The sequence below is a fragment of the Pterocles gutturalis genome, unplaced genomic scaffold (genome assembly GCF_000699245.1).
Source record: "Pterocles gutturalis isolate BGI_N339 unplaced genomic scaffold, ASM69924v1 scaffold40500, whole genome shotgun sequence".
NCBI classification, from domain to species: Eukaryota; Metazoa; Chordata; class Aves; order Pterocliformes; family Pteroclidae; genus Pterocles; species Pterocles gutturalis.
The window spans coordinates 35,391-46,391 of NW_010139706.1; the positions used below are offsets into that span (position 1 = coordinate 35,391).

Consider the following 11,001-nt stretch of genomic DNA (forward strand, 5'->3'; position numbering starts at 1 on the left):
TGATTTCTTATAGTTCTTCTTTCTTGGTTTGGCTGTTGAAAATTCCTTCCAGCTTGCATGTGTTTAATGTATCTTGCATTAAACAATCTTGAAAAATCTGTGAAGAATTTTAATAGTAAATCTTGGAGATGGTCGTTTTCCCCATCACCTTTCTGTATAACATTGTAGTGTACTGTAATCTTCAAAAGAGCTAACAGTAGTACTCTCCGGTTCAGTCATTCACGTTAAACTGCTTTTTAGTCATACTGTAATGCAACAGGGCTATTGATTTGACTACAGTTGTATACTAGATAGATAGCTAAAGGATACTTAAAACAACAACACGCCCCCAAAAAACCAACCAACCGACCAAACAAAACCACAGCAACAAAAAAGCCCACTGTGCAATTCAGATAGGACACTGGGATGACAGGAGTTGCTCTGCCAAGTGCTAAACACCAGCTGCTCAGCAGGTGCTGATCTTTGCACATCGTGTTGAAGTAGGTGATTTGTGATGTTTATGGGAAACTTCCCTTGTAATTGGAAAACTGGGTGATTATGAAGAGACCCTTATAGAATTAAGAAAAAAAAAGTTTCAGGTCCTATGGGGAAAAGTTTAAGGAAGAAGTGGTGCAAAATTAGGAATTACATGCAACAGACTTCTCAGTTTTATGTTGGGCCATCACTCTCTGCAGCTGTAGAAGCAGTGAGAGAAGTAAAGAAGGAAGGAACAAGTGTAGTAGTCGAGCGATGGTTTAATGTGAAGTTGTTTGTGCATATCAGAACAGAATTTTTCATTAAAAAGTATTTTTCTTTATTTACTAGCTGAATCCTCTATGGATTTCACTCTTAGCCACTAAATGAATCAATGGGGAATATTTCTAGTTTCCAAAGAATGACTTTTTTTTTTTTTTTTTGTGAGAAGGCAGGTTTGTCGCTAACATTGACAGAGCTGGTATTCTGACATGAACTGTTAGGTTTATGTACAAGTAGATGCAATTTAACTGTGCCAGTGGGTTTAGCTGACCAAAAGCTAGTTAACAACTGTCGTCGTAGCTAGGATTCAGCATGCAGTTAGTAGTAGTTGCCCAGTTTCTTGGAGCTTGGCATGAATGTAAAGTGAACTCCTGTCTGCCTGAAGAAGCCCGTGTGGATTAGTTCTTAGACAGCAGATCTGCTGTTTAGGTAAGTTTTGTGTAAGTATAGCGGTATGGTTCATTCAGAACTAGTGAAAAAAATAAACTAGCAGAAGACTAAGATTTAGGGGCCACAGTTGCCATCTGGGCTTTATTTAAATTCTCCTGAATTTGCTGAAAAAGGCTAAGATGGAAATGTAGGGACTTGTTTGTATACATGTTTTTATGTAGGAGAAGCTTGAATTAAATACTGTTCTTTAACCTGTGCTGGGTTTAGGTGCCTTTAATCTGCAGATAGAAAGAGCTTTTGCAGTATATTAATCCTCCATGTCTTCAGAGACCCAGAATTCAAGGCTCCATTGTTGGAGGAGGGTGGCTTGTGCTTAAAACAGCACTAAGGGAGGGAAGTGGATGCATGGCTAAATTCCAAGGGCATTAACAACATTTCTCTCTTGTATCAGGACAGCGGGCTTCATTGTTACAGACTTTTTAGGGATTAGGTTTTTTCTCCAAAATAGGTGCTTAAACAAAGAAGTATTCTCTGTTTCCTGTGGGTTCCTTTTGAAATTGGACACTTGGTAGCCTGAGAGGGATACCCCATCGGTCTGTGTGCCGATTCCAGGCACAGCACCTTCTGGCTAGGGAAAGGAGGGGAAAGAGGAAGCGGTAGCGGAGGGATTCCCACTGGCTGCTATTTGAAGTTTTCTGGCAATATAGCCATTATTATATGCTCACCCCCATGCACTTGGAATCGAGTATGCTGTTTGTTTTGCTTTATTCCTGGATTTATCTTCCACCTGGAAATGTTGCCTGTGTGGAGAAGGCATCTGTGAGACTGGGACTAGTAATCTAGCGGTTACTGTTTCAGTCTGCTGCCTCCCCTGCTTGAAGCAAGGGAATAAAGTGGCACCATCTTCAGGCTGTATTTCTGGGAACAGGCACAACGTATTTTGCCATCTGTCTCACAAAACATTCAGGCGGCACCTGCTCCCCAGAGCATTCAGGTGGTTGCTGGTGCTTTGTCGGCGCTGTGAAGGTACAATGTGTATACTTCAGTGGCAAAGCCACTTTAAGGTATTTCCCCTGACTCTTGTGCCAAAGATTGCAGTTACCTAGTCATCAAATCTGGTTCTATGTTCCTGGCTTACTTTATCTAGACTTTTTTCCTAAGTCTGAGACCTGTATTTCTTACTTTTGGGAACTGTTCTGTGATAGAGTTTATTGGTAGTTTAGGCTAGAATTGCAGTTGCAAACCTGAAATGGCCATTTTGCCTATGGTGTCTTCCTTTTTTTTTTTTTTTTTTTTTTTTTCTCTCTCTCTCCCCACTTCCCCTTGGTTTTTTCCTAGTTGGAGCATGTCTAACTATACTTTCAAATTTTAATTTTGTTTTTAGTAATGGATTTTTTTTTTCTGTAGATTGCTTTGCATATGCTGTTTTAGACTGATCTTTGAATGTCCACTGTAGAAACTGCAACAATGAAATGGAAATCAATGTCTCGCTGGTTAGTGACCTGGTTAAATCTGTGCACAGTCTGTGAGCAGACAAGAGCAGTCCCATATTCCCCTCAACATAGCAGGTATTTCTGAAAGAAATAAAATAGCTTGAAGAAAAAAAAAACACCACATATACAAGGAGAGAGTGTAGTGTACTACCTCTTTATTAACCAGTCTGTCTCTGATTCCTGTCATCTTAAAAAGCTCTGCACTGCAGTAAGCATGGCGGATAGTCTGTCGGGGAGATGCTACCATACTGAAGGTAGTTGTTGGTCAGAAATGGTCATCTCCTTCAGGAGACAGGAGTTCATGTTATTTAATATACATCTGCCACTTATTATTATTGTATAGTCTATTGTAGTACGTTATTTAATAAGTGTTATTTAATATATATGAGTTGAAATAGCTCTGCCATTTCAAATGTTAATACCTAGAATGGTATTTACTTTATACTGATGTACTCCTGATTCTGTAAAGAAACAACATGTCCTTCAGGAAACATCATTTTTCCATTATTAACAGACATGTCTTAAGCTATACAAGTCTCCACTGTCACAGGGGGATAACAACAAGAAGAGCGTAGGGAACAGGAAGCACCATTCTTCATTATCAATGCAATCTCTGTTCCAGTCAGCTGGGGATTTTGTCCCCAGTATGTATGTGTATTCTTCCCGCCATCTTGCAGCCTGCCATAGAGCTAATTGCTGACCCCAGAATCTCAGTAACCACTTCTGAAGGTTCTGCTTTCCTTCCTTCCCCTAGGTTAGGTTCTAACTGCAAACCTTACCCCATACCTAGTTTCCATATTTAGTTTCCATCTTTCCTGATCCTATCTCCTATCTCTGATCCCTGGATGAAGTCAGTATAGCTCCAGAGCGTGTGCTGAGAACCATTCCTTGATGTCCTCACTATCTGAGGCTGAACTTTCTAATGGAGCTCTTCATTTAGCAGTGGTATTCTGTGCAATCTTCCTTACTAGACTAAGCTAGACTTCTTGATGGCTGCTTCGAGGCAAAAAGATAAATTGCTTTATTGTCTGAATTTATTTCTTCATTCTCCTTCAATCATTCTAGGAAACAGATCTCCCCATTTCATTAGCTGAGAGCATCCAATTTACTAGGACGAGATGAAGGAAAACTTTGATAAAGATTGTATTTCATAGATTAAGTAATGGCTTAAAAAGCAACATTTGCTACTGTTCCATTCCAGTAGACTGCTGTATTTTAATGCTACTGTTGACGTACTGAAAGTGGAAGCCCCTGGGCACCTCTGAGGAAAGAGGCTGGATTTTGGTTCACAGAGGAGCAAGGAAGGTGGGAAGGAGAGGATAGTGGGATAAGAGGAGGGTAGTGGAGGCACTGAGTGAGGTCTGCTTTTAATTTCATTTCACTTAAATTTAAGGGGAACTGTTGCAGTGTTTGGTAACTTCTTACCAGTTACTTGTGCGCTAAGGGTCGGTATTTGAAAATACAACATGAAGTGGTGTCATATTATCTCAGTATTGTCATACTGTCTCATATCTCAATAACATTCATACAGGAAACAAACTTGTGGAATCTAGCTCAGTGAACTTGCAACTGGTTATATTGGGGGTTTAAACCACTAGGCGGAATTTTTCAAATCTAAATGGAAGCAGAGTTTTGCCTACTGCATTGCAGGTGAAGCTAGCAGAACTGTATTTCCATTTTGAGCAATGAGCTCATAGGTTTGCCCTTGGCTTTACATTTTATCCTGTGTGGTTGGATGGTTTTGTTTTGTTATTGTGGGTTTCTGAAACGGACAGAATCAGAGATACTCATGATCATGTACTTCCTCAGGCTAGTTAGGGTAGTTTCCATTTCATTCGCAGGGAATAAGAATTCCCTCACTTTGTTTCCTAGCTTGGTTTGCAGTACTGCTTTTTGAAATCTGTAAGTTTGAAGAGTTTACTGTTCCACAACTTCTGTTTTAATTAACTGCAGTCTCTTACCTATCCTTGTGATTAGAAGTTGCTTCTATTGCTAAGTATTTTGATTTTTTTTCTTTTTCTTTTCTTTCTTGCTTTCTTTCTCTCTTTCTTTCTTTACGCCTAAACTCTGACAACTATGATACTTCTGTGCAGGGTAGTTTTCCTACTTTCATGTTTCCCTCATTGTTTATGCATTTCAAGTGTAACCTTTTAAACACTGTCCCTCACAAGAGACTATAGACCTTTACCTACTGTACATCTACTGATAATCTAAAGTATGTACTATCTTGAGACATTCCTTTCAAAGAGTAAACTCACATTTTGTAGATTTGCTTCAAGGGCAGGTCTGGGAACTGATAAATCTAATATTTGCACGGTCTGGTTGCCCTGGCAGAGACTATCTAGAAAATACTTCTTATATTTGTCTTTTACTTAATGGCATGGGTCTAGATGTGAAGGTGGCTAGAATTCAGTAGTAAAATCCTGGGAGGTTCTTTTCTTTTATGTTCTCTGGGCTCTTGGTTATTATTCTCTGTGGAAGGCGTATACTGTGATGGTTGGTTTTTTTCTTTTCAACTTCACTTTGGATGGATACAACATGTCCTGTATGCCCAAACATAAGACCTTTTTCTCCCTAAGCTGGCAGGAGACTTTTTCTATTATAGAAGTGTCAAAGGAAGGCAGCGTAGATGTCTACGTTATGTGCATTTGGCAATCCTCTAAAATGTTCATGCAAAACAGCCTCTTTGGGTGAGACGGGAAACTCTCCTTGCCCCTGAAAGGATATTCAATAAACCCAGTTATGATAAACATTTTGTCTTCTGGATTACAGGAGCCACTCCAGTAGTCTTTGTAGCATGTGCAGGTATGCTTAGTCCCTTTCCAGGACATGTAATTTTGGAAAGATTATGAGATAGATACATAACAATGTTTCAGATTTCCCAAGATCTGTTTTCTGATTAGAGATTTCATATTTATACCAGGCCCTCCGATAGTATGGATGATTACTGTTCAGATTCAGGATCTCAAGTATATCTTAGATCCGATCCACATGCCATGTTGTTTGAATTTATTGGTGTGACTGCACTGTACAGTCACTATTCTAATAGTCTTTTGCTACAAACCTATCATGATGCAGTTAGTGTATAGTTTATTTCTTTTTCCTATATGGAAATATACTAGCATAAATGCTATTTTATCTCTCAAGTGCATTTATGCTGGCACATTGTTTTTGTTTAACTACCCTGGTGTAGTCTATGTAACACATTCTATGGAGCTGAAGTATTTATCACTCTACCCTAGAGAAGCTGCCAGTTATTTCCATAACTGCATAAAAGATCTGAATGAGATCCATACGCTTCTTCTAATCCCCCACTTCAAGATGCACGCTGGAAGATGCTCATCAGTCCAGTGAGAGCCATTACTGGAAGCATGATTATGCAAACTTTTAAGTTTTGTTACCTGATGCTGCTGTCTCATGAGTAGAAGGAAAAAAGGAGCACTTCATGGTCTGAACTATTTCCCTTCCTTGATAAGGAGCAGTCCAAATACACAATTTAGAATATTCCCCACGTGTTTACTTTAAATCTACTTCTACATCTGGTAATTCAGTTGATTTTTTTTTATTATTTTTTTTTTTTACCTTGCATAAAATTAGTGTCTGTCAAATCCACTGTCTCCTGCCAGTTATTATAGCTGATGCTCTTAATTATGGTTGCAAATGATCATCTGTGTGGCTTGCTGTACCAGAACTGTTCCTTCTCTTGCTGATTATCATATATCACACTTGTACTGTAGTATGCACCCGATGACTACAATGGCCTTATTCAGCTGAGCGATCAAGCAAGGAGTGTGTTACAAGCACCGAAAGAGTGGGTCTGTTTGTAACTCTTTGTAACTTCTGAAGAAGGTAAGATGCGACTGGCAGAAACTGGGTCTCCAGGGGTGAATGGGATGAAGGGCTTGGTGATACGGAGTTTTTTGTTTACCGCTTTTTCCTCTTCTTAGCTTGCGTTGGGATCCTCGCTTTAGTCTTTCTGCTTTTGTCCTATTAAAAAATCAACTAACCCAAGGAAACAGGCCAATTGTGATCTGTAGCTGCGATGGGATAGCAGTGGTGGAGGTAGTGTGATTGCCTGGTGCTGCTCAGATGGTGTGTCTGACTTCCAGAAGGGTTTGTTAGTGTCTGTATCTCATGTGAAGCTTTCAGTCCATTTCTTTTTTTTTTTTTTCTTTTTAACATAATGGTAGAGGATGATTTTTTTTTTCTTGATATGGCTACAAAGTGCATAAAAATGTGTGTGCAAAACCTTCCAACCTCTGGCTTTCTCCTTTTGGTATCATATAGCTGTCTAGAGATTAATTTCTCTGTTTCTTGATCTCCTTAATGCAATGTCAACTTTTTTTTTTTTAGGAGAGGTTTCTTTGGTATAGTGGCTTTCTAATGCAACTAACTAAATTTGCTAATGGTAAACTTCCCTGCGGTTTTGGCACTAACACATAATGCTTAATGTGACCTATGTGGAGTTCATGACTTCCCAATACTATTACAGTCTATTTACATTTTAGGTTACTACATTGTTTTCTCCTTAAACAAACAAACAACAACAAAAAAAACCCCCACACAAAACTTTAAGTACAAAAAATGTCAATCAAATACCATGCCTTGATAGAAGCACCTTCATAGATAAAGCTACCTTCACATAATCACCATCAGCTCAGTTGTTTTCAGATTGGTTGGTTTCTCCTGACACTGTTAGATCTGCTAAGGAGATGACAGACTAGAGACTGTGTGGTCTGGTGGTGTACAGAGGAACACCCGTTGTTACTCTGAGCATTTCCATATTTATGTGACCTTGGACAATCTGTTTGACTCTCTTGTTTTACCCAGCTTAACTGGAAAACCAAATCAGTGATAGGGTTCTGCTATGTTTCTGGAAACAGTCTTTAAGTAGAAAATAATTTGTGGGGCAGCTCATCCTGAATTCTAAGCAGTCCAAAGTAGTATCATATGGATACTACTCTTTTTAGAACAAAACATCCAGAAAAAAAAGCTTTGTATGGATTAGAATCTATATTTTTAAAAATATATAGGTACATGAATTCTTTTTCTATCTATAAATCTATATAAATAAGAACTTAAAACTGGTGTGTCTTAATGAAACGGAAGGGTTTTATTTAACCCTTTTAATTATTTTGCTTGCTGAATGTGTAGACTTCTCTGCTAACTTGCTGTGCAACCCTTATAACATGAATTTCTAGATCCTTACCCTGGTATTACACCAAGGCTGCTCTACTTTTTAAAACTCTCCTCATGCTCATAGGTCTAACTGTGCTCCGTGTGTTTTCAGCTGACTGAACTGCAATACTAAACTTGCATGCAGGAATGATGTGCTACAAGACTCGATCCCATATGGATTAACCACAAAGAGCTGGTTTAGAGCAACCCATCTTTCAGCTCAACCCAAACTGTACAGCTTTCTCCTTGAGCACAGGGTTATTCTGAAATAAACCAAGATTGCTTCCCAGCCTGACCTGGGCCTCAGACATGATGTTTTATTTGTCTTTTGGTTTTCTTTCTGCATGCCGTTTCTTGACTAACCATAGATCTCTGAGGAGAAATGATACGAAGTCTGTAAATGCCTTAGACATGCTTTTAGTTTCTGAAGTGTACTGTTGCTTGTATCTTAACAATACTTTTACTGACTGCTAAGTGTTTGAGTGAGGGAAGGTCTGGCATGTACTTGCTTTACTTCCATATGTTTGAATGTAAAACTCTTCAGAAACTGCTGCTGGTAATAACTGAGAGGTCTGATGTTTCTTGCAGTATACCAGGCACACAAATTCTACAAAAAGTGAAACTCTTGAATGTTTCAACCTTTTATAAAATCATGAGGACACATGTCGCATGAACTTAACTTGAATAGGGTTAATATTCCAAAAAATGGTTGGGTTTCCAGCATAGACTATATGTTTTACCTGGCACTGATTTCTCCAACAAACTAATCCTGTGGGCTGAGCTTTTGATCCTTCAACCTTCAAAACTTTGGTTTTGAAACTTTGCTGAGATCCATTTCCTTCCAACAAATAGGGCTTCCGAACGTAGCCGGGAAGGACTTCCAGTGCGTTGTGAGAAATTACTGGGGTCCCGTCGGGCAGACAGAGATGTCTGCTTTAAACCCAGCGTTTTGAAACTGCCATTTAAGAACTCACGAGAGTAAATGCACTCCAAAGTAAATCAACTCCAATGACTAAATAATCTCATTTGCTATCCTGCTTTTTTCTTAGCCTTGTTAAAATTGCAGTAAAGGTTTCTTTAATTCAGTTTGACTGCACCAAATTTTACTTTGTTTTACTGAACAATTTTTCTTGCATTGTATACCTGTGTTAAGTTCAGCTCATCCCCTCAACACAGAACTCTCATACAACTTTCTAAATTTTTTTTTTTTTAAACTTTGTGTGAGAGTGTTCACATGTCTTACAGCCTTTGTCACTTGGCCAGGAGTCCACATTGTACAAGAATTATTCACTGAATGCCTGGACTTTCTTGCTCCATTTACCCTTTATTAACATCTAAGTCTTTCTTTTCTTGTCAACATTCAATCTGAATTACTTCTCTAGCAAATTAATTGCATGGAATTATGTCTACATCATTCTGTTCAGCACAGCAGCAGAATAAGAGCTGCTTCTGTTCTCCAGGTCAAGCTTTTAATCTTCGGTCCTTTCTCCTTCCTGTTCTCACATCCAGAATCATCCTGCCACAGACACAGGAGTGGAGTAAAGCAGATGCACAGCGTGAAAAACCAAATGTCCAGATGTGGCCTCTGGTCTTAATGGGTTTTTATCTTTTGTCTTCTTGTGCCATTGCAGCTCCATGCAGATTCCATCCTCATACTTTACAACTTTAGTGGCCAGCCCAGTGGAGAGGCATTGGTGACTTTTCCAAGCCTGGATCAAGCTCAGAAAGCAGTGGCTGAGAAAAACGGACAGCTCCTGGGAAGCCGCTGTGTACAACTGTACCTGGTCTAACTAAACACTCTTTGGGGGATGGGGAAAGAATGTCGCACGGAACACCGTGCCTTTTGCAAACTAAGAAGTCTTCCCTTGCCACCCAGGCAGCAGCAAATGTGCCTTTTCAGCATCGTATGTTGGAACATAGAGTGGTACGTGTCCTGTATTTAATTTGAAAAAGGCGTATCCCATGCCAAAGAGAAAGTGAAACCAAAAATTATGCAGGTAATTTACTTAATTTCTAATGTACTTGTTTAAAAATAAACAAACCCCCTCCTGGCATCTAGTTAATTCTGAAGACAGTCTAATAGCACTTCAGCTATCGCAGCCATGGGAGAAACCTGTTCAGTAGTGTTTGAAGTGGAAAGCAAAGCTTGAGCCATTCAGATTCTTCTGTGTTTAGTTTTTAAGAGTTTGCGCTTTACAAAGTGTCTGGTTTTTGTAGAGTTTAAGTGTCTTTAGAAAAAGGTCTTTTGGAATGCATAGCTTTCCCAATTCAAAGCGTAGATCATATTGATTTGTTTTGTTTTGTTCTTGACTGGAAAATAACAGGATGCTGGACCCGAATGCAATTGTGCTTTCTCATTGTTTTCATTTTACATTGTTTTGCAAAAGCCATATTTGTCTCTTTTACCAACCTACTGCTGCCAACATGTAAAGCAAAAAAATAAAAACAACAGCAAAACCAGAAAAATCCTCCCTGCCCACCCATAACTCCCTGCTCCCAGCCCCAAACTTGTAATCTCTACAGGACAAAAACGGCACATAAACCTGAGTACTAATAAGTTATATTTTTTTATTTAAGCATAATAGCTTTCAGATACTGTGTTAAAGATTTTGCTCTAGTTTATGTGCATGCAATTTGTTTACATCTTTAAACTACTTTATTTGTATATTATGAAACAAGACATGTTGAAACCTAAATCCTCTAGTGCATGCTTTTTTTTCCCCATGTGTGTATATACATAAGCTAGAAGTACTTTTACGTTATGTAGCATGTGTTTAAAAAAAGACATCTGCTGTAGAAGCACTAAATGACTTTGTTTTTACTGTGCCTTACTTCAAAACCATTCCAAGTGCAATACCAGCAGAGCAAAATGTAATTAATCCTGTTGTGACATGTTCATGGATGTCTGAATTGATCTTTTTTGTTAGAGTACAATTTGAGTTGTACTTAAAAGAACTGAATGATGTATGCTTCTTTATATTACAACAAATAAAAGAGATGCTTATGATGTGTATTGGCTTTTGAAAGTAACTTGTGCTTTGTTTTAATGTGTCGTCACAGGGCATCATTCTCTGATAAATTACCTTTTACTCATTTTTCTCTTTCTCCTAGATTTAGGTAAGCATACGTACCTTGCGAGAGTGGTGTGTGGTGTGTTTTTTTTTTTTTTAATTTTGCACATACTAGTAAGCCAGAAATATGCACA

At 38.7% G+C, this 11,001-nt stretch overlaps 1 protein-coding gene across 1 annotated transcript in view; it reads left to right on the top strand.

The window, feature by feature from the left end:
• Positions 1-10,800, top strand: part of ESRP2 (epithelial splicing regulatory protein 2) — a gene marked incomplete at its 5' end in the record, with an annotated part of 45,340 nt that extends 34,540 nt beyond the window's left edge. The window contains 2 exon segments of the mRNA XM_010083414.1: positions 6,356-6,467; positions 9,428-10,800. Coding sequence (XP_010081716.1) covers positions 6,356-6,445 — 90 coding nt within the window.
• Positions 10,801-11,001: the final 201 nt, after the last annotated feature.